Source organism: Trichogramma pretiosum, unplaced genomic scaffold, assembly GCF_000599845.2.
Source record: "Trichogramma pretiosum strain Unisexual culture from Peru unplaced genomic scaffold, Tpre_2.0 scaffold31, whole genome shotgun sequence".
NCBI classification, from domain to species: domain Eukaryota; kingdom Metazoa; phylum Arthropoda; class Insecta; order Hymenoptera; family Trichogrammatidae; genus Trichogramma; species Trichogramma pretiosum.
Window position 1 is genome coordinate 234,328 of NW_019641631.1, and position 23,224 is coordinate 257,551.

The 23,224-nt window shown below is 32.7% G+C and overlaps 6 protein-coding genes across 12 annotated transcripts; 2 read left to right on the plus strand and 4 right to left on the minus strand.

The window, feature by feature from the left end:
- Positions 1 to 365: 365 nt before the first annotated feature.
- LOC106652227 (L-asparaginase) lies at positions 366 to 4,845 on the minus strand. 5 transcript variants are annotated; one of them, XM_014371053.2, is made up of 8 exons: positions 4,409 to 4,845; positions 2,815 to 3,055; positions 2,632 to 2,743; positions 2,444 to 2,558; positions 2,030 to 2,366; positions 1,340 to 1,959; positions 1,100 to 1,273; positions 366 to 1,028 (listed from the first exon to the last, which is right to left on the minus strand). In XM_014371053.2, the coding sequence occupies exons 1-8, from the start codon at positions 4,427 to 4,429 to the stop codon at positions 699 to 701; spliced, it is 1,950 nt and encodes a 649-aa protein (XP_014226539.1). In that variant the 5' UTR covers positions 4,430 to 4,845; the 3' UTR covers positions 366 to 698. The 5 variants fall into 5 exon arrangements, with proteins under 5 accessions (XP_014226539.1, XP_014226540.1, XP_014226542.1 ...); XM_014371054.2 differs by lacking the exon at positions 4,409 to 4,845 and adding an exon at positions 3,840 to 3,947; XM_014371056.2 differs by lacking the exon at positions 4,409 to 4,845 and adding an exon at positions 3,637 to 3,697.
- A 138-nt stretch (positions 4,846 to 4,983) lies between these two features.
- LOC106652325 (AT-rich interactive domain-containing protein 4B-like) lies at positions 4,984 to 13,564 on the plus strand. Of its 3 annotated transcripts, XM_014371220.2 has the most exons (11): positions 4,984 to 5,183; positions 5,681 to 6,120; positions 6,196 to 6,465; positions 6,550 to 6,757; positions 6,986 to 7,537; positions 7,642 to 8,288; positions 8,402 to 9,221; positions 9,814 to 11,911; positions 11,995 to 12,771; positions 12,993 to 13,136; positions 13,382 to 13,564. In XM_014371220.2, the coding sequence occupies exons 1-11, from the start codon at positions 5,181 to 5,183 to the stop codon at positions 13,426 to 13,428; spliced, it is 6,006 nt and encodes a 2,001-aa protein (XP_014226706.1). In that variant the 5' UTR covers positions 4,984 to 5,180; the 3' UTR covers positions 13,429 to 13,564. The 3 variants fall into 3 exon arrangements, with proteins under 3 accessions (XP_014226706.1, XP_014226704.1, XP_014226705.1); XM_014371218.2 differs by lacking the exon at positions 4,984 to 5,183 and having other exon boundaries at positions 5,217 to 6,120; XM_014371219.2 differs by lacking the exon at positions 4,984 to 5,183 and having other exon boundaries at positions 5,217 to 6,120; positions 11,995 to 12,762.
- A 1,976-nt stretch (positions 13,565 to 15,540) lies between these two features.
- LOC106652233 (40S ribosomal protein S23) lies at positions 15,541 to 16,596 on the minus strand. Its single transcript, XM_014371064.2, has 3 exons — positions 16,492 to 16,596; positions 15,928 to 16,087; positions 15,541 to 15,849 (listed from the first exon to the last, which is right to left on the minus strand). The coding sequence occupies exons 1-3, from the start codon at positions 16,493 to 16,495 to the stop codon at positions 15,582 to 15,584; spliced, it is 432 nt and encodes a 143-aa protein (XP_014226550.1). The 5' UTR covers positions 16,496 to 16,596; the 3' UTR covers positions 15,541 to 15,581.
- A 674-nt stretch (positions 16,597 to 17,270) lies between these two features.
- LOC106652276 (protein arginine N-methyltransferase 6) lies at positions 17,271 to 18,932 on the plus strand. Its single transcript, XM_014371137.2, has 3 exons — positions 17,271 to 17,599; positions 17,690 to 17,804; positions 17,872 to 18,932. Exons 1-3 carry the CDS (start codon positions 17,546 to 17,548, stop codon positions 18,726 to 18,728), a joined length of 1,026 nt encoding a protein of 341 aa, XP_014226623.1. The 5' UTR covers positions 17,271 to 17,545; the 3' UTR covers positions 18,729 to 18,932.
- Positions 18,933 to 19,080: 148 nt separating this feature from the next.
- LOC106652277 (40S ribosomal protein S16-like) lies at positions 19,081 to 20,096 on the minus strand. Its single transcript, XM_014371138.2, has 5 exons — positions 20,015 to 20,096; positions 19,877 to 19,921; positions 19,664 to 19,795; positions 19,397 to 19,511; positions 19,081 to 19,314 (listed from the first exon to the last, which is right to left on the minus strand). Exons 1-5 carry the CDS (start codon positions 20,021 to 20,023, stop codon positions 19,169 to 19,171), a joined length of 447 nt encoding a protein of 148 aa, XP_014226624.1. The 5' UTR covers positions 20,024 to 20,096; the 3' UTR covers positions 19,081 to 19,168.
- A 1,357-nt stretch (positions 20,097 to 21,453) lies between these two features.
- Positions 21,454 to 22,808, minus strand: LOC106652280. Its single transcript, XM_014371141.2, has 2 exons — positions 22,265 to 22,808; positions 21,454 to 21,883 (listed from the first exon to the last, which is right to left on the minus strand). The coding sequence occupies exons 1-2, from the start codon at positions 22,406 to 22,408 to the stop codon at positions 21,680 to 21,682; spliced, it is 348 nt and encodes a 115-aa protein (XP_014226627.1). The 5' UTR covers positions 22,409 to 22,808; the 3' UTR covers positions 21,454 to 21,679.
- Positions 22,809 to 23,224: the final 416 nt, after the last annotated feature.

The following is a 23,224-nucleotide window of genomic DNA, read 5'->3' on the forward strand; positions in this document are numbered from 1 at the left end:
AAAATCGTTTAAAATTTAAAAATATAGTTTAACTACAAAGATTTAAGACAAATGAATTCTGGGTCACGGAAAAATAGAATATTATGTACAATTAAGTACTACAAAAATAAGCCAATCACTTGTTAAATTATTTCTATAAATTCACTCTAATTACGACGCACGATATTTTTTGAACAATAAATTGATACATCTTTAAATGGCGAATACAAAAATAATATAATTTGCATAATTTTGATAAACATAATAGTAGTATATATTTTCTAACAAATTATGTATGAAATAATCTATTTAAATATAATCTAATGACTCATGGTGATAAAAATTAAAAGAACCATTAGTATAAGTCTTGAAAATTATTTTTCAAAAATAAATTTTCATCCTAATAAAATATAATACCTACATAAAAACACTCAATTATAACGCATAACAAAATTTAAACACCGCTCTAACATAATCAACAGTTTTTGTAAAAATGTAAACTACTGTTCTTTTACTTTTGTTCAAGTAGATTTAGAATGCATTGTATAAAATATGGCTTTATAAAATCCATCTAAATTTTACCAAGTTCTTGAATCATTAAAATTTTGTTTGTACCTTGAACGATATAACAAATAAATTTTTTTTTATCACTAAGTTATAAATTTTCTAGAGTGTGCAGTATCACGTGCTGCGACGTTCTACCTTTCTTTACCCTACATTTATGGCCTATTTGCCGAAATTGCTCGTTGAATGATTACTTTGCATTCAGCGGTGGCGATCAGTTCCGGCGTCAATCTCAGCATGTCACTGGCTTGAAGGTCAACTCCGCGTTCCAGTAAGAATTCCACGCACTTCGCGTGTCCGTGCATAGCGGCCAAGTGCAGTGGCGTCCTGCCCGAGATATCGGCCTGCGACAAATCGGCAGAAGCTAAGTGGTAGGATCGTAAACGATTGATGTTGCCCACGGCGGCTGCGCGACACATGCGATCACCAATTACGATGCCGCGCTCGTGCAGATGGGCTCCACATTGCACGAGTAATTTTATAATCTACAAATATTATACGATTATGAAAATCTGTTTCCAGTCGTTATCGCAAATTATCTTAATTGTTTTCATACCTCGTGCTTATCAAATTCAATTGCGTCAGTCAAAGGAGTGTGGTCGTATCGATCTTTGACATGGACATTAGCTCCCATTCTCAAAAGATGGTGCACAACATCTATGTCTCCTTCGCAGCAAGCTACGTGTAATGCTGTTCTGCCGTCAGCATTGATTAGAGACACATCGGCACCCTGTAAGGAGTCATTGTTATTTTCCGTGTCATAAATCTTACACCAATTTACGTTTTGACAACTTACGTATCGTTTGAGAGCGTCGAGCTTGGCCGTGTCTTTAGCTGTAACAGCTGCGAAGAGCATGGCCGGGAACAGTATCGAACCCAACTGTCTAAACTCTTCTGGTGAACTGACCCCGAGTGATCGGCCGACGGCATCGACCAGATCGAAATCTTGCATCGTTTCCGATCGTCCGGAAGTCAGCTCACCTCGCAAGCTCGTTTCCATCATGAGCCTTTTGGTCGCGATGTCCCAATCATTTTTCGACAGTACGTAAGCAAGTTTTGTCAAAGCAGCCTCGGGAGTCATGTCGTAACCGGGAATGACACCAGCATTGTCCAATATTCGTCCAGCTTCATAGAGTGACTCTACGCTGCCTTGTGGACACTGCGTTATATTTACGATGATGACCTTCCGGTCAGTAGCTGCTTTTAGCTCTGCTAAAATATCTTCTCGATTAGATGGAACGTTTCCAGCACCGTAAGTTTGTAGAACGATGCCTTGGATTGGCTCTCGACAAAATGCACGTACTAGTTCGGCAGTTATGCTTGGAAAAAGGCGAAGCAAACCTACCTTTTCACAAACTGTTGAATGTACGTGAAATTTTTCCAGATCAATCGATCTGAATATAGAACGATAATCCACTAAAATGGAATGGACCGATATTATTTATATTCAAATTCACATAAGAAACTAATTCATTTGTTTACGTACCATCGATTTTTATTCCAGCTACGGCCAGTGGTGCAACGTTCGGTGAATGGAAAGCCTCGAAAGAATTGACTGACGCTTTGGTGGTACGATTCCCTCGCATCAACTTATGGCCAAAAAGAACACAAACTTCAGGAATATTGTAATTTGCAGCAATGACCAGCGAAGTTAAAAAATTGTCAAGCCCATCACTTCTTGTATCAAATAAAGGTACTTGAGATCCTGTGAGAATTACGATTTTTCCCAAAGCTTCAAGCATAAAAGATAGAGCTGAAGCTGTATAACTTAGGGTATCAGTTCCATGAAGAACCACAAAACCATCAAAATGTTCATATGATGCCTACAACATTACATCCATGAGTAAATAATATTTTAATATTTACCTTTTTACAAATAAATTAGAATAATAAATTATACCTCAATATCACGAGCAATTTTCATCCAGTCACTCATTTTCATATTACTTGAATCACATAGAGGTGAATACTCCACTACATTGTAAGTTATTCGTCTGCTATCTGTATCTGTTATTCTGCACAAATAGTTTATATTTTTATATAATTCTACGCAATATAAATTAATTCAAATTGTAAAATTTAACATACGGCAGAGCAAGTGGACCCATTTCTCCAAATCTTTTTTCTGCATATTCTTTATCATGCAGATTTGGATATCTCCTTAAATTCTTGACAAATGCATTTGCAAGTGGGACTAAGACTGTACAGAAAAATATGAATTTAAATAATTAGGATAAAATATAAATATTTCTAAAAAAAAAATTAACTCACCTCCTTCTCTATTTCTAACCATTCCTATGGTTCCTCCTGTGTAAAGCACCAGAACTTTAGCTTCCGGTTTGACTTCTCCAGCAAATGCTCCATGAGATGAATTGTTTTCAACTTGAGATGCATTATTAGAATTATTTAGGATATGATTACGCACATCAAAAGACATATCTGGTGTAAAATTTGAAATTGTGTTGTAGACATCAGGCCAATCTGAAAATCCTGTACCACTCATACTAGATTTCTAAAGAAAAAAATGTTTTTAATTAGATATTGTTGAGTTCTATCGATTTATTCAGTGAAAAAACTGTATAAAGTTAATTTTGATTGCAATATATGTAAAGTATAATTTTCCGCAATTTTGTAAATAGCAATTAAGAATTATTTTCAGGCTGTAAAATATGTCTTCAATACTTCAAATGTAAATATACATTCTCATTTAAATTTTACAATAAAAATTTCGCCACTACGTAGACAAACCTCTGACACATCATCGCGTGTAACCTGTTCGACCATCATGGTCCTCCAGAAAAAAAAAACTTAACCCAACACAACGTGCAACTCGAAACTCAATGAAACTTTGAATGTAAAACGCGTTCATGCACTTGCACTTTCGCATCTATAAACTGAACACTCGCAGTGATAAGTGTCGATAATGAAAGATTTAAATTGCAAGTGTCAACAACGCATAAATACTTCTCCGCTCTAATCTCTTCTGCACCGCGTGTGACTTACCGCGTGGAAAAAACTAAGGAAGTATATATCAACGCGAACGAATTAAAACGAAAAAAAAACGCCATCAAATCGATAACAATGATTATTTACAGCTCGAGCGCATAAGTTGTTGAATCACATTTGACCAATCGACCTCTTTCACTCAATTCTACGTGTCGCCGTATCAAGTAGCTGTCTATATCTGATTTTATCTTTTTCATTCATTGCTGAATACATTTTTGAGAAAAGAAAACCGGAAAATTAGATGAGATCACGCCTTAATTGTTTATACACAAAAAATGTAAATACAATACCTATTCTTTACGAATAGTTGACTAAATATAGACAAATATTAGTCACGATCAGTCTGACACCTCAGAATGCAATAACACGAATGATTGCTCCAACATTCGTTCCACGTGCGTCGCTCAACGGTCTGCTTCTGCTGTGTCTTACACACGCGCACTTCTCGCTATACATATACACATACACACAGACACGAGAACGGAGTGCGGCGCATTGGCGGTAAACTTTCATTTCAACAAAAATGCGTAACTTTTATCTGCCGTGATCATAATAATTGCCGTATAAAATTTTCATGTTCACACTTAAAAACAAATCAAAACAAATTCAGACGTGTTAGTGTTAATTTTAAATAATCGTTTGGAAAAATAAGGAGCGTCGATAAGTTTAAGCATTATTCCCGTATGCTCCAACATCACATCGATCCTTTTCACTGCGCATGTATCAGGATAGAATAGAAAGTCGAAAACTTTTTGAGATGAAGTCATCTATATGAAGTTTTTACTTCACAGCTGGAACATGAATCGAAGCAACTGCTTCACCTGAATCAACCAATAGAAAACTTGATAAAGTTACTTACATGGTGAAAGTTGAGGGCCATTGACTCAACATTTATTCTACTTCTCTATTTCGAAAACCGGAAATTGGTGGACAAAGCAACTTCAATATTTTTGAAAGACATAGTTTTAAAATGACCGCTCCTCGCTACACCAGGCGTCCCAAATTTTCGCGCAATTTTAGTGCTTCTCATAAATGCAAAGACGCCTGAAACGCATGTATATAGGACTGTTGCTCAATTATAGCAGGCTGCAGCTAATATTCGCGCGAACTCCCTCCCCGCACAAATCTCCACTCTCTTCCCGCCTCTTGCCCCTCCAACGGCATTAAACACATACATTTTTATACTTGTTGGGCTATTGCGTTATATATAGATGTACAAAATACATGAGAAAAGGCGCAAAACTACCTTGTATATTATCTACACCTTGTAAACACGATTTTCGAAAATTATCATACCATATGTAGATACAACACATATAACATACACTAACACATAATGTCGGGGAGGGGAGGTCGAGCCTCATTTTAATCCCAACCAGTATACTTGGCGCTGCGTGCACAGAACGAACTTATCCGGGGCGGTCGCGTCGCTTGGCATCGCGTCCATACTCCATACGCATTTTGATATCTTTACGTGGCTCGTCAAGAATCGTACAGTGCCACTTTTTGTTGCTCCTAAAACGCCAAAAAATAAGTTTAAAAAGTTGCAGTACTATGTTATATAATCGTTCGGTACTGCATATTTGATCAGGTCAATGGCTGTGGGTGAATAATCGTTACATCATTGAATTATGGTAAGCAACAAGGCGGACATGTGAACGTCGTCATCATCGACTTCAGACTATGAGAATAAGTGTGTATTGTGCAATGTGTGTTTGTCTCAATCAATTTGTTGAGTTGTTATAATCTCGTACATTTGTGCGAATGTGCTCATCGTGACTGAAAAGAAGACATCTCTACGAGTTATTATTGACACAGGAACTGGTTCATTCTCCATTTTCTCGATAGATAGAACAGGATTCTTATCCTTCGCTTTGGTCTGTTATGTCCTCATTTGCACTTGTTAGGTTCTCATCCACGATCCTCGTCAGTGTAAACGTGACTTGTGTTCATAATTAAGTATTTAATGTGGTGCACATCAATGTCATATCATGTTGAATACGTGTCTGAAAAATTATCGCAAATTATGAGTTTTTGATCATTTTGATATTTTACTTGGAGACGAAAATACGTGCTGAGTGTTTGTTGTTTCAAAGAACAAACCGAAAGAATTATGTCTAACAATTTGCAGGGTGACGAGCCGGCATCTTTATTAGTTGGCACTGAAGTTAGTGCAAAATACAAAGGAGCATTCTGCGAAGCAAAAATTAGCAGAGTGATTCGACACGTAAAATGTAAAGTGACTTTCAAAAATGGTCTTGGAACTACTACTATAGAAGATACAGAAATTAGTGGGACGATTAAAGTTGGTGCTCTGGTAGAAGCTAACCATCCGACAACCAAACAATCTAGTGAAGCTATAATTAATAAAATTACTGATGCTAGTCAGTACACAGTTGTTTTTGATGATGGTGACATTACTACTTTGAGAAGAAGTGCTTTATGCTTGAAAAGTGGCAGGCATTTTAATGAAAGTGAAACTTTAGATCAATTGCCCTTGACGCATCCAGAACATTTTGGTAATCCTGTTATTGGTGCTAGGGGCAGAGGTAGAAGGTCTAAGCCAACTCTGTTAGTATATAATTTATTCATTTTTAATATAGAAAAATTCAAATAAAAAATTAACTAATCATTTAAAATTATAAGAGATGACAGTGAAGGTGAAGATGACCCACAATTGCAACTACAAGATGACGATGACAACAGCAAAAGTAACAATGATTCAAATTTTGCCAATAAAGAAGATAAAGAAACACAACCTGAAGCTGGAAAGGTAGTTTGCATTGAAGCTTTGGAAAAACAGAAAAAAAAAGAAAGTTGGTTTCCTGGAGTTATTGTGGCTCCAAGTGCTCAAACATCTATTAGATACGATCATGAAAGAGAATATCTAGTGAGATCTTTCAAAGACGCTAGATAGTGTGTACTTTATCTTTGTTTTATATAAATATAAATAAATTATTATATAAATAAATTATAACTTGAAATAATTTTAAATTTCAGTTATTCTGTTCCTAAAGATGAAGTTTTTGATTTCACAAAAGATATATGTAATGATGACAAATTACCAGCTGCTATAAAAGGAGCTATTGAAAAAGCATGGCTTTTTTTGGAACAAAAAGAACTGCCGCCGCACTGGGATAAACACTCAATATTTGGAGACTCAGTATCATCAGAGAATGATGATACTGAGATTGATCAACAAGATGAGGTATATTTTTTATTCAAAGAAATAAAATCTCAGATTTACAGGAAAAGTTGTATTTAAAATCACACCAAATTATCATTTAGTGATTCTGAGTGTTTAATTTATAATATGAAATTTCCTTTTTTTATAAATTTTCGTATCAATTCCAGATTTTTGATTTGTTCAAAATTATTGATAAATATTATAGTACTAAACTCTATTGCAAAATTTCATAAATAAACTTTTTTATAGAAGTCAGACGAGGAATCTCTTCAACAGAATGATCTTTTTATAGCTCATTTATATAAATTTATGGATGATTGCAATACTCCACTGGATAGATATCCTGACATTGAAGGAGAAGAAGTTAATTTCTACAAATTATACAATGCTGTATCAGGTCTTGGTGGCTATGCCAAAGTTACTACCAGTAATCTTTGGAAAAAAGTCACTCGAACTTTGAAACTTCGTGCTGGGTGTAGTGAAACTGCATGTAATCAAGTACAAAAAGTATACAAAAAGTACCTTGCCAACTTTGAAGATATTCGCAAAAAATTAGGATGTACAATGTTGACCCAAACTGGCACAAGTACTAGTACAAGAGGTGTTGGTCGTAAGCAAAAGTCAGCTAGAGGTTTAACCAAGGATAAGGATAGAAGTACACCTCCTCAAACGGAAAAAACACTAGTGAAAACTGAAAAAGATGACGAAGAAAAAGAAAAAAAACCATCTCAAACTATTGAAGAAGAAAAAAAACGTGACGCAAAAAAAGAAACAGTAATTAAAGAAGAGGATGTACCACTTGTAAGTTTTAATTTTTTTATAACTTCTTAATGCATAACTATTACCAAATCAAAAATGTTAATAAGAAATACATGATTATATCAAAATTTGTTTTACCTTTATAGTCAAAAATAAAAAAAAAGGAACAAGTGGATGACAGTGCTAGTGGAGGAGATAGTGATATAAATAATGAAGGAGAAGAATCATCCTGCAGTGAAAGATCTCAAAAGAGTATGTCCAGACTCACTCCATGTAGTACCATCTCAAATAGATCAAGAACTTCTCGTGATACCAAAGAAACCAAGAGAAAACTGCCACAAGATAAAAAAAAAAGTGAAGCTAGTAAACGTCAGGACAAAAAAGAAGATAAAAGTAAAGAAGAAGATAATACTAAAACAAGATCTAAAATTGCAAAAGATGATTCCCATGGCAAACTCCAAAAAACTAATACTGAAGTCAGAGAATCTCGAATAACAACATGTGATACAGATAAAAAACCATTGGCTGGAAAACAAAAAAAATTTACTGATGAAGAGCTGAAGAAAAGAGGAAGAAAAAAGAAAGAGGTTGAAACTGGAAAAAACTTGCAAAGTCCAGAAGAAGATTTGACTCAACATTATAAAGGGCCTGTTGCAATTGGTGATAGATTGAAGGTCATTTATGGACCAAACCAAGATCAAAAGATCACTTATGAAGCAAAAGTGGTTGATATAGAAAATAACATCCCTGATAACCCTGCTTACCTTGTTCATTACACAGGTTGGAATACAAGGTAAAAAAAATTTTTTTAAAGATTCATTTTCATTTTAACTTCTTTGCATCTAATTTCTTTGATAAGAGAATTAAAATATTAAAATTGTACGCATTTTTCTATTTTCCACTTAGATATGATGAATGGATCAAAATCGATCGTATTGCTGTTAATTATTCTCAGCAAGGATCAGGACGTTCTAAAAAACCAAATAAGGATAAAAACACTCCACAGACTCGTCCACAGACACCAGGTTCAACTCCGAGAACTTCAAAAGTATCTGCAAGTGCTAATACAAGTAGTGTACCTGGTATGAGTAGTCGCCGTCGCATTCAAAATGATTCTTCAACTGCCAATTCTAATAAAGATTCGCGGAAAGATGATCGGGAAACGACGCTAGCAACTACTCGATCAGGCACACCGTCTCCGTTGATATCACGAACGAAAAGTCCCGCATCTACTGGTAGACCGACTAGGATGACGCGAAATCTAACAGAGGTAAATGAAGGGCGAGGATCAAGAAAAAGGCTCGAAACCGACGATTCAGATTCCTCCGATTCAGATGGAAGTGATTCACCGGTTATCCCCATCAAACCTCGTCGACGTAACTGTGAGACTCGTGAAGCAAGGAAGCGAGCTGAAAGTAGAATGAAAGTTGATGAAAATAGTGATATTGACGAAGATAAAGAAATTGAAGAGCCTAGGAGAGGAAGGCGCTCTAGGAGGACTCTTGCAAAAATCACAGAAATCAAGAGTGAACCAGAAAGTGAGACCGAGCAACCCAAAGGCTGTGAATTTGATCTAAATCAAATTAGATCGGAATTGAAGGGTTTTGATAAAGCGGTAAAAATTGAGATGTCATCAACTTCTACATCCCAAGAGCAAGAAGAAGATGAAGAAGAGAAAAAATCAAATATTATTAAACAAGAAAAGTCTGAATTAGATGAAAAGAAGGTAAAGTTATTTTTATATTGTTTTTCAATGTTTAGTAAAATATTATTGAAATTTATAAAGGCAATGAAGTTGTCTTTGCCACTCAATTTTAATAGAAAAGTTTTCATTTCAAAATTTTAATATACTACCATCATAAGCACAAATTTCCTTTGTATTAAATTACGCAAAACATTGTGTTTTAAAGACAGAAACTTTATTTGAAGTGAATGCATACATTTAAAATGTTTTTCGAAATTTTTAATTTCATTGAAGGAAAAATATATGTTTTCGTTACTAGATTATTGCAATTGCAAAATTTGACAGTAATATATGATGTCTTATAACCTAAACAATTTTTTTTATAATTAATTGATTGCTTTTTAAAAATGTAAAGATATCTAAAGCAATCTAAAAATATAATACTATGCAAATACAATGATGAAAATCGAAAATTACAAAATTGTATCAATATTCATAAGAACTGAATTTGTTTTAAGTAGTTTCGTATAATGTGAAATATAGAGTAATTCTGCATTTATGTTTCAGTTAATACTAAACTATGAATGCAAGTATATTAGTCTTTTACATAAACTAAATAATTATGACTTTTTAGGCATCACTTGACAATGATAGTAAAATTTCCGACAAACAAGAAATATCTACTTTGCCAATCAAGCAGGATGTAGTTAATACTGAAGCAGTCCCTGAAAGTACAGAAGATATATATGAATTCAAAGAACCCGAGCCATTTGAATTTGAAGTACGTAATAAGAGAGATTCTAGTGGTAGTGATAAGCCAGAGAAGGATAGTAACAAAGATTTAAAGGATAAATCTACTGCTGCTTCTCCTGCATCTATTGTAAAGAAACGTCCAGTTGAAGATGAATTAAAAAGTCCTAAAAAGAGACTTAAAACTTCAGTAACTTCGAGTCAATCACCAGCAGCAGCAGCAACAACAAAAGATAGTAAGCCTGATATCAATCGAAGCGCAACGCCTGTTGAGACAATTGTTCCTGCTGATGCTAAAAAAAAGACGACTCGAAAAATATTCAATAAATCCGATGATACAGAGAGTACAGAAGGTGAAGAAAGCTTAAGTTTAACAAGTTTATCACCAACTAAATTTTATCCAAGTACTAGTTATCCTGGTGCTACAGTTATTAGGCGACATAAAATTTCTACCGAAGAAGAGATAGGATCTAGTCACCATGAAACTTCTACAGAAAGCACAAAAAATAAACGTTTATTATTAAATAAAACTACACCTATTAAAGCACCAGCTGATCATAAATCTGAAGAGCAAATTGGGGATGAAACAAAAAAGAAAAGTATTAAACCGAAAGCGCTTGATTTAGATAAAGGAAACAAGGAAACCAAGGAAATTCCATCATTCTATATTCCAGCTAAGGTAATTGAAACCCGAGAAGAGGAACAGAAACCATCTGTTAAAAAGAAAACGAAAACCCAAGATCCATCTACTGTTTTGGAAACGAAGAAAAAACAAGCAGTGGTCCGCCAGCCACCCACACGTAAGGACCGTCGCTCTAGTGAAGAAAGTGACAGCAGCAGCGATATTGAAAGCATCAGCACTCGTGATCCGTCAAAGTATTTTTCGCAGTACTCAGGGCCCAAAACGAAAGCAGCTGCTGCTATTGCCAGCGAGTACGAGAGCCTCAATAATAAGGTGGATGCTCAGAGCGGGGAGAAACGCACTGAGCCAGTTCAGAGTATAGAGAAGAGTCAATCAAATGCAACTGCAACGGTTACAAAATCTTCAAGTGTAGAACAAAAATCTGAACATACAATGAGTAGTGCCCCAGCGCCTTTAACCGTGCCTCCACCAATAAGCGCACGTTTACCTGCTACAGCCACCATTGAAGAAAAGCTATCCGCAGCCGCTGTTTTTCACAGAAGACAAATGATTGAGTCAAAAAAGGAAGAAGAATCAAAACAAGACCGCAAGGTAGCGAAAGAGATTCCCAAAAAAACTCATGGAGTTTCTTTTAACGCCACCAAAAAAGTCGAGGCTAAACTAACTCCTGAACCAGAAAAGAAAAAAGTGGAAGCACCATTGATAATTCCCATCAAAGACCCCCTTCAAGAAATTGAAATCCGCACGGATCCTTTACTCGAGATAATGAAAAGCAAAGAAGAGGAGCTATTAAAAGCTAAAAAAAGTATAGAAGAGCAGAAGCCGCCAATTAATGTGATAAAAACTTATCAGCGTAAAGAGCCACCCTCAAAGCCTGAAGAATCGTGGAAAAAGGTAACATCTACGACAGTTATCAGTGACCAACTAGCGGCGGTCACTAGCACAGGTCGAAAGGAGCCTTTTGTTAGCCGCATCAAACCCCTCGAGCGAAGCGAATCCGTTGATTCTACCGATAGCAGCGATTCGGAAAGAAGGCTTACAATTATCGACGAAGATTACACGGATGAGGCAGGGCCGGAACAATCAAAAAAATCGAGCCATTCGGAACAGAGTTCTTCGGTGACCACCAATGCCCAAAGAGACTTGCAAGCTGATATTATCAATACGATGATGCAGACTAAACTAGTCACGAAAATGGATGAAGACGGCGAAAATATCAATTCGTTGCTATGTGAGGAAGAAATACCGGGTTCACCGACACCCGGGGCAGATAGTCATCATGAACATCAGGAGAGATCTACTTCAAGCAGTTCGCAAAATGTATTCAAATCTGATTTAGGTAATTTAATTGGATTACTCTGCCCATTTTAGCTTCATTTTTATTCATTTATAATATTTAACACTACTTTTCTTACTTTATAGGTAGCAAAGCGGCTGTTGCGTTTGTTGCGGCCCAGTTACCGTTGACTATTCCGTCAACAACATCTGTTTCCACCCTCGTTAGTTCCAGCCTGGAATCATTAAATGCGGGTAATGGAAAAAGTATTACTTCTATAGCATCCAACTCGCCCGTCAGTGTACTTACCACCACATCAACTTCACATTTGTATGTAACGACTGTCGTAACTACAACTACTGGATCTGCGCCGTCACCCACGCATTCGCATTCTAATCAACGAAGAGATAGTAATGTTGAACCTATGGAGGTTGACGTAGCACCTGTTGCGCTGGATTTCAACAATTCCAGTATAACTATTCAACGTGTTCCGACTCCCTCGTTATCTTTGGACAGCGATTCGAAAAAAGACAGTATGGAAGTCGATAATGATGCTCTAAGTAAATCCGACAATCCTTCAACGAGCACTGAAAACGTTTCCGAAGATACTAAAATTAAAGGAGCAATGAAAAGAACAAGTAGTATTACAAGTGCCGATGAAGTTGAAAATGTCTCGCCAAAAAAACGAGCGAAGCGTACGGGAGTTCAGCAGACAAGTTTATCGGGATCTGTAAAAAAATCACCGAGACAGAATTCAAAAAATCGAAGATCTACAACCAGAAGTGATACTGATGACTCAGATGAAGAGCAAGCAACTCCTCAAGTTCCAAGGTATATTCGAGGTGTACTTACCAATACAACAGTGGTACCACCAAGAAAATTACCAGAGCCTACAAATTATAACAAGTCACCTCGTAAGTATTGTACGTTTTAAAAAATGTGAAAGTTTTAAATTTAAACTAACATGTTCTATCACGCTCCTGACATTTTAATATAATATCACTTGCAGAGTATAGAATAGCAACAAGTTAATTGATATTACATTAGAATGTCAAAAAACTTATTCAGCAATGTATAATTTTATCACATTTTGAGCGTATATTGATAATGATGATTAAATTATTTTATTTATTTGTTCTTACAGCTCCTGAATTTGATAGTAATGCAAGAATAGCTTATTTAAATAAACAATTAAGCGGGACTATAAAAGAATATAATGAGTACAAAACTGTAAATATTAAAGTTGACCGTATTAGAAGAAAACTGAAAAAGAAGAAGTCTCGTGAAGGTACTTGATTATTTATATTTTTAGTTCTTGTAATAGTAGGTTAAGGGACAAGGGAGGTTTGAACAAGGAGATCTCAGATCACAAGTAAATTAGGTGAATCGAAGCTATTTGAAAAAAATTTTTTTGACATTAGCTTGGTAAATAATAATTTACAAGAAATCAGATGTATTATTTCGTACACCTTCCTGGTTCCGTAATCTACTATTTTTCCATTATTATAAATAACACTTCAACTTTTTGTTCAGGTCCAAAAAGCAAAGATGATAGCGAGCAATCTGCGCCAACTCAATAAAGTACTCAATCCTAGATTTGTTTAATTAAATTATAATTATTGTACATATAGATAAGTAAAAAGATTTTTAATGAAAAGCTTTTATACAAATCATATTTACCATACAAATATTAAAATATGGTATAAGATTGAAAAATGTTGGTGTAAAATATTTATTTATTTTATCATGTAAAATATGTAGTACAAGAACTTGCTTTTTTATTGCATAAACCAGTCTATCAATGATACTAATGGTTTTCGAACTAATTGTAAATATTTGGATTTTTAAAAATGAATGAAATTAATGGATAAAAGTTATTAGTTTATTTAAAAAGTCGTTATTGATTTCTGCATAGAAATAATGAAATTCTACACAACCAGGCCGATTTGCAAGACCCTCCAGTAGTTTTTGAGAATCTTGAACCTTTTCCAGCAAAAGTTAATCCATACACCTCATGGCACTTATAAACAGCCTGATAAATCCAGTTGACATTTTCATTATTACGGATGGCCTACAAAATAAGCTGTTCCAAAAGTCTTGAATACCATTTTTATTCTATTTAATATACAGCAAAACTAATGTATTTTTAGAATATAGTACAATAACTAGCTTATGGACATGATCAATAACGATAGCTTCATGATATTTATAAAATTTATAAAATGAATTTTAAACTCCCCAGTCACTAATTTGAACTTTGAGACCAACCCTGTAACTGTCAACAAACATTATTTGTTAATTATATCTAATTTTAAATATTTATACTAGAAATACTACAAAAAGTTTATTATATATTTGTCCTTAAGCTTCAAAAAAATAATAAAAATAACTGAAATTATTTTTTAAAAATTAAATAGACTTGGACATTTACTTTTGCTACAAATTAATTGTATTCTGTAGATGGCAAAACCTAATTTAAAATAAAAAATCATTCGTAAAATTTTTTGAAATTTCAATATTATGAGAAAATAGATAATACTGCTAATTTATCACCTTGTTTGGCCTAAGCCGACTTCTGCGGGCCGATTGAGCGAGGAGCCCTATGCAACTAAGCGATCTGACGATACAGTCATCATCTCAAGTGAAACAAAAGTCGCACCACGTTACTCAATTTATTGCGAACAAACTCAAACTTGCGCATGTATATTTTATATGCACCCATGATCAAAAACTGAAAAAGTTTCTATTTTTAACTGAGAAGACTAAGACTATGATTATTTTTTTTAAAAATTGAGCAAAATTGATTTGATTCTGCGTCAGGTTAGGTATGATTATACAGTTGTGTCTGATAAACAATACAAACAATTGTTATGTATTCATCAATTAGAAACTACTTGTTACTCCATAAACAACACACAATCATCTTAATCATTTCGATATTGTCAAAAATGAGAGAGCATTTACTATCTATTGTTAAATGCCAATTTTCTTTCTTTACACTTACCTTATACCACAGAAAAAAAACTTTTCAAATAACGGTGAGCGACTCTCCTCCAAGCTTTAAACCCAGTACATACATGAGCGAAATTTTGTTCTTTTGTGAATTATTTTATATTAAGCACAAAACTAAACTCTTACGAAACTTTTTACATAAAAGCGATAGTAAATAGATTTAATAATCAAAACAAAAATTTTTAATGGATAGCACGTTTAAGTTTCTTTCTTTTTTGATAGCTACACATTGTCAATTGATATTTTCTCAGCTGCGATTCTAATTGATTTATATACTTGAAAGCGTAAATTTTTGTAAAAAAAAAAACTGTTAGGGCAGCAAGTATTTTCTTGGAATGTTTTCTACAAATCTTGAATTCATCTACTTAAGGATAAATCATCAAGATTTAAAAGTTAATAGTTGATAATTCATTACTCACAGAAAAATGCTCTAATGATTTGAACTAATAATAACATGATTTGTATGTTTTAAAATGTAAAATGACTTTTAGCAATTATTTATTGAGATCTTATTTTTATGCAAATAAACAGTCTGTGAATTGACTTTTGTCAATACTACATTTCATAAACTAGTATTTGTTTAGTTTAATAGCCATAATTTCAAGACTCTTGTTACTCCCAAATAGGTGACTAAATTCTCATGAAAAGGAAGTTATGAATAATAATGGAAAATTCGCAAATAATTAAGTTAAAAAATTTATTTAAATTTTTGAAACTTTATTTACGACCTTGGTCGTTCTTTCTTCTCCTTATACAAAGCCAACAAGGAAACATTGGCAACCTTGACAACCTTGAATCTGACACCGGGAATGTCACCAACGGCGTGACCTTTACGACCGAATCCTGCGACCAAAACTTCGTCGTTCTCTTCAATGCTGTTTAAGCAACCGTCACGAGGTACGAACGCCGTGATTTTCTTGCCATTTTTAATAAGCTGTACTCTGACACACTTTCGGATGGCAGAATTGGGCTGTTTGGCTTCAACACCACTGAAAAAGAAAGAAAATTGTGTTATTTGATGCTCGCTAAACTTTTATCAATATATATCATAGTCGAATTAAACATACACTTTCTCAAGGACGATTCCCTTAGCGTGGGAAGCTCCTCCGAAGGGATTGGCCTTCCAGCGAGTACCCAAATGGGCTTTCTTGTAGTCCTTATCATTCCACCTTTGTTCACGACGGTGGTTGACGTATTTACGTGCAGTACGAATACCGTGAGGTTTTCCTAAAGTTCACAAAAAAAATTGTTATTTAATTGTTATTATTGTAATTGAAAAGGGAAATGATTACATCGAGTTAGGTATGTCTAATTTTGTTGGTAAAGTGCCAAGATTCTTGTAGCCAAATAGTAATTCATGTGAAAATAACAATTAGTCCCACTAATTAATTAAATAATATTGAACAATATATTAGAATAAGTAAAAGAAATCACTGGTTCACGTTACACATTCTAACACATGCTTTTTTAGGTTAAAATGACTAGAATAACTAAATTTTGTTAATAAAAAATGAAACTTATGTTCAAGATATTCTGTAACACGAAGTCTTAAAAATGTTAAGACTTTTAAAAAAAAATTAAATAAAATTATTGAGGGGTTTAGTAAAAAAAAAAAATTGCGAGATTCTCACCCATGGTTGCAGAGTCGCAAGAGAATCGTAAAAGAGAAGCGGTCTCTCACGTTGCCAGAGTCTAGATTACCTTGGTTAGAAGTTTAGGCGCTTCACGCACCCGCTGTTGCGCATAAGGCACTAGTAGCTGTTCTACAATTGCTTTGCGCATTATGACAAATTTATTAAATTTGTTTTAATATTTAATAATATTTTAAATTCTCCAATTAAATAATTTAATAAATTTAAGGAAAAAACCTAAAACTAAGATATTTTGTATTTTGTGTGCAGCGGCCGCATCGCGCAAACATTGAGCAATCCAAGTTTCAACTCTGTAAATTACAATAACTTTTTAAAAAGGTCGTTTATCAAAATTTTTTTTTCTTGAAATTCGAAAGCTTTTGATTTTTCTTTTCAATGAAATAAGCAAATTTGAATCAATCAATCAATTTGAATGATTGTAAAGAATCATTTCCTGAAGTTTCAGTCCCGTGGCTTACAAACGTATTTTCGCTCGAGACTCCTTAAATTGTTCCTGAAACAACTAAATAATATTAACAATCGTTTATAAGGAAAAAAATGTATAACTGTTACTTGAAACTTTTTTGAATCTGGTGCTACTTATTTCATAAGATATATTTTAAAGTTGCATAATTAATTATTATGAATGTTCAAAGTAATGTTTAAAAATTAGACCTGTGAGTTTAAAATTCAAGATAAAATACCATTGATAAAATATTTGATAAATAATTTTACCAATTTCTATAAAATTTAATTTTAAGTAAATCAAGCATCTGAAATGAAAATGAGTTATGAGATGTAAAGATTGTATTTACAAAAGCTTTTCAAAAATGAAAACATATATGATTTCGAAATCAAAATCGGATTGTTTGGCATTTCCAATGCAGTCGATCATGTCGTTGATCATTCTCAAACGCACGTGTCTGGTGTCAGCGGCGACCGAGTGTTTTGAATGTGTATATATTTTTTATATATTGTTAAGAAGTTGCATTGTTTATAACTTTATTGGTTTTTATAGTTGATAGATTTGTAAAATAATTCAAAATATTTAACAATGAGTGACGAAAACAATTCTGAAGAATACTACAAAAGTTATGAAAATCTTGATGTAAGTAAATACATATTTACAGTGAAAATTAACAATATTAAATTGGTAATTAATTTTTTAAGGTATTTAATTGGTATATAATTTTTTAAGGTTCATCATTTAATGCTTAGTGATAAGCCTAGAACGTTGGCTTACAGAACAGCAATTCTTAATGCAAAAGACAAATTTGTAGATAAAGTTGTTATGGATGTTGGAGCAGGAACAGGTTTGAAAATGGATTTTTTATGAAATAAGATTTGTATAATTTTAGTTTAAAATTCTCTGTTTTGCAGGAATTCTATCAATGTTTTGTGCACAAGCAGGTGCAAAAAAAGTATATGCCGTTGAAGCAAGTATTATAGCAGAGTTAATTCCAGATGTTGCAAAGGAAAATAATTTTGAAAATAAAATAGAAGTCATACAAAAGAGAGTTGAAGATATTGCTGCAGATGAAATTGAAAAAGTAGACATTATTGTTTCTGAATGGATGGGATTTTACCTTCTTCATGAAGGAATGTTGGACTCAGTAATTATTGCAAGAGACAGATTTTTAAAACAAGATGGATTAATATTTCCTGATACAGCTAAAATTTATGCTGCTCCATGTCAATTGCCATCAGTACATGAATTTTGGGATGATGTATGTGGGGTGAAAATGAGGTCTGTGGCTAGTCAATACATAAAAGCTAAAATAAAACCAGATGTGTTAGATTTACCAAGAGAAGATCTATTGGGAGATGGTGTATTACTGGTTTGGCTAGATTTGAATACAATTGATTCTGAAGATTTGAATAGTTTAGGCATTGAAGAAAGTATAGCAATTTGTAATAAAGCTGGAAATTATCAAGGATTTTGTATATGGTTCGATGTTGATTTTCCTGATGGTTCTACGTTATCTACTTCTCCTTTTAGTGAATCAACTCATTGGAAGCAAACAATTATAGTAATGCCTGGAACGATCAAAGTTGAAGAAAAAGAACCTGTTGCCTTCAATCTAAAGTTTGACAGAAATAGTGAAGATTGTAGAAAATACAATCTGTCTTTCACACAACTAGATCCTGAAGAAGTGTCTCATCCGATTCCTTGTGATTGTTACATGACTAAGTGCATTGTCACTAAAGCTTTTTTAGAATCCCAAGAACAAGAATAAAATTAAAAAAAGAATCAAAAGCACTTATTAGTTTTTTTATTTTTTTTTTTTTTATAAAATGTCAAAATTGTTGTCATGACCACATTGTATACCTTGGATTTCATACTATTCATACTGTTTGTATCACTGATGTATTAAAAATTTTTTTGTAAAATATTTATTTAACTAAATTAGACAACAATATACTACATTCAAAACATAAAAGTTTATACCATTTTGACTCTGATTATCTATTATTAAGTTTTTTTGTTGACAAAGTTTTTTAAAATAGATCGTTGCAGCTGTAGCCTAAAATTTAATATAGTTCTTTTTCTATCTTACGTAGTTTGATGATATCAATAGCATTAATGAATGTATTTACAAAACAAAAATGGAAATATTTTTATTTTCAACAATTTTCTTTATTTCATAAAATAGAAAATAAAACGTAGAAATAGACTTTAACGGTAAGATTTTTGATAACGTGCGCGAGCACCTGGACCACCGAATTTCTTGGGTTCACACCTCCTGGGATCAGCAACCAAGAGGGTTCGGTCATATTGAATCAAAATGTCTTTTATTTCTTTTTTACTAGCCTCATCAACATCTGAAAATTTGAATGAATGTATTTTTATATAAACTCTATGTCATCTCAAGAATTTGATAATTAAAACATTTTATATACTCACATTTTTGATAATAGGCAACAAGAGCTTTGGCTATCGCTTGTCTAATGGCATAGATTTGAGCAATATGACCACCACCATTTACACGGACTCTGATATCAACATCACTGAATCTTTCCTATTGAAAACATCAATTTTCAAAGAGAATTAACTTAAATTCATATAATTTTTAATTACAAAAATCAAAAAAAGTTTAACTTTATAACTTTATAAAATAAATTATTCTGATCTATGCATTTTAATTTAAATTAGTACATTGAAAAATAGTACCTTTCCAAGAAGTAGCATGGGCTCTTGTAATTTGTATTGGAGCATTCTAGGCTCCACAAGTTCCAGTGGTCTGCCATTGACCTTCAGTAATCCTTGTCCTCTTTTGCAGTAAGCAACTGCTGTAGCAGTTTTCTAAAAATATAAAAAACAAATTAACTATTAAAATGAGCAAAAAATAACTTGGTGGTAACCTTCAATAATAGAACTACGTACCTTACGTCCAAATACTTGGACTGACTGGATTTGAGGCTTCTTTGTCTATAAATAAAAATAAAAATTCACAATTAATATCAAGGCTTTAGTAAATCAAATGTTTTTCAGTTAAAAATATCGAAATAATTTACAACATACTTTTTGCATTTTGGATACCCCACAGTGTCAGTTGTCACGTTGTGAAAAGAGCCGGAACGATGAGAGGCTAGAGGCACTTGAAAAAAACGTGTCTGATTTGCTATAAAGGCGCCATTTTTTAAATTCTTAAAAAAAATGTCATACATTGAGTAGTTAAACGTTCTAATCGACTAATAAGAACATCGATTTTACATTCAAAACAATATCATAAATTGGTACTACTATCGATCTAATTTATAGATTTCCAGTTCAAAGAGAAATTTAAAATTTTTAAAAAAGTAGCAAGTATTTATATATGCTACATAAGAGTTGTGAAAGATTATAATCAGTTTTTAATACTCCATCATAAATAAAAAGTGTATCATTTTAATCATCAAAAAATATTTCATACATAAATTTGATAATGAATTCTAATGAATAACTTCAAATGGTAGTACCTATACTAAAGTGTGAGAAAATTAAAATAAACTACAAAAAGTTGTAGAGTACTGAGTAAACCAGGTATGATAGTTACTTAATTTTTTCATATCTTGATTATAGTTTTTTTGCAAAATTTCTGTTTAATAAAAATTATTAAGTAAACACCATATTTCAAAATGAAATATTATGGGGTCACAAATAGACTACAAGTGCACACACAATGGTCCAAGTGACAGCTCCAGGAATTATGAATAGATGTTGTTTTGATTTTTCTTTTTATCACTACTGGTTATGAGTTCTGGTATATTTTTTAGGGAAACTTTTTGGTGAAACCTTTTTTTTTTAATAAAAGAGATGTTGAAAAAAGTTGTAATAATTTTATTTGATAAAAATTTACATAATTATATGTTTTATTAGCAAACTCGTTGCCAAATTTTATATAATAAATTATATTATCAGATATCTATTATATTCTCAAATAAATTTTTCAAACATAGTTTTTATGCATTCTTAGAATGTTAAAAATTACAATAATGGCTTCGGTACTCCATCTTAAAAAAGTATATCGACAAACTATTCACTGCTGAGTACAGATCTTATTATTATCAGTAATAAATGTAAAATAATTAATTATTTTATATTTAAAATACATTGCCACAATAATTATTTGTAAATTTTTTTTATGCTCAATGACTCGATTCACATATTCTCTTGTACAGAAGGTATGACTCTCTTTTATACAAATATAATAAACAAAAAATATGTATATATAAAGGTGTACTTACTTATAACTAAAATTGTGTTAAAAATAAAACATAAAGTAAAATTTCTGACGGTTAAATTATCGTTAAGTAGAGAATTATTGCTTTCTATTGATTAATAGTATAATTAACTGCAGTAATAGGAAATATTTCACAATGTACATATAATTTTGATTATTAAAATTGATTGCAGTATATTTATATATAACTATCATGAAGTAGAAAATTTTTTATGCATGGATTAATGATTATTAAGAAAATTTCATTTTTTATGTTGATATTTTTCTTTGCTTTTAAGAAACCATGAAAATTTTTCAAAATATTCATCGATTAAGCTAAAAATTCACTTATCTATCTAAAATTCCTCAATTTTCAACTCTCAAACAACAACAAAACTTGAAGTTTATGAAAAAAATATTTGTTACGTACTAAAAATTTTACTTTATTCAAGTAGACTTAAGCATAATTTTTTGCTTTGTATGTGTCAACAAGGAGGTGGACTATTGGTTGCAGCTGTTGTATCAATATTTGAGGATGTTGTTGATGTAGCTGATATAGATGTTTGCCTATCATTAGAACTAAGTTTCCGCCGAGCAAAAGAAAATTGTTCCATAAGCTCATGATGAGCTTCTAATCGTTCAATACAATGCAGGCAAGCAGTCTTTGGCAGCTGATCGTAAGCATTTACCTGGAAAGGGATATTGAAAAAAATCATAAAAAATAATTATTTGATATATTAAAAATACATAAAAATTCATGATACCCAAAAATTACATCTGTAACATTAATTATTTATATTTACTCAACACTCTTGTGATTCTTGTGTAAGTTATTTCAAAGTTGAGTCAAAATTTTTTAATTGATTACAGTAAATCAATAGAATTTTCAATACCAAAGAGTAAAAGAAAACACTGCATATGTCAAAAATGAATGTAAAACCCAAAAAACGTAATTTTTTTTCGAGTCGGAAAAGTCTGTGTTTCTATGCTATGGTCCCGTACTTACTAAGAGAGAGTATTCCACGTTCATTTTGATATTGCATTTAAAAGGAGTTATAAAATATACTTACAGTTATTGGCAAATAGGTGTTGATTTTTTCAGCCAATTTCATCCGCGAGCCTTCCTCACCGTAAATATGTATCACAAAACGATTCATTTTACTGCACAGTCTGCATATGAAGCCTGTGATGACGGCCTTGTCAGTGCTACCCATTTTTCAACTTGTTTTCTATGTACAGTCACCTGTGCGCAAGATGTCGATTAATAAATTTTCTTTTTTACAACGGGCCCGATTAGTTTATCAGTTCAGATGCTCGATGACTTTTCTTTTCAGGATTGACGTTCAAATGAAAATATACAGAGCGCACTTGTCAAAAACTGCTCGACAGAGAGGGTTTGTTTATTCCGTGCTGCAAGCGAATAAGAGTAGGAGAGAGCTCAAACTGTCTTTTGCTGCAGCGCTGTTTAGGCAAATGCCAGCTGGTCGTGAAAGAACAGTGCACTATACTCGTGTTTAATATACATATATATATGGTTTCTCACTACCTGTACTCCGACGTACTGTGTTAAAATCCCTGAAAAAAGATTAAAGTATCTGTGAATCATCTTTTTTGTCATTCACTTCGGACTGCAGCAAATCTGTAGATGCAACGAACAAAAAGTTGCTGAGCTTTAAATGGCACTTAAAAATAAAAATTTTAAAATAATAAAAGCTTTGGAATATCAGTTCGGAATATTCGTAATCTCTAACGACGCATTTGTAATTCACAACATTTTTCATTTACTTTTCAAGGTCCGAAGTTTTTAAACGTACATACCTGACTAAAGCAAAATTAAATGCATAAAGTTTAAATAGATTATTTCATCTGCTTATCTTGCTATATGCATTTTAGATGCAGGACTAACTGCATAAAGAGTTGCTGACAATTACTAAAGAGATAGATTTTTCAATATACAAATATAACATTCAGAAATACTAAATACGTAATATGAAGGTGTTAATAGTGTGAGGTAACACATAAAAAATTAA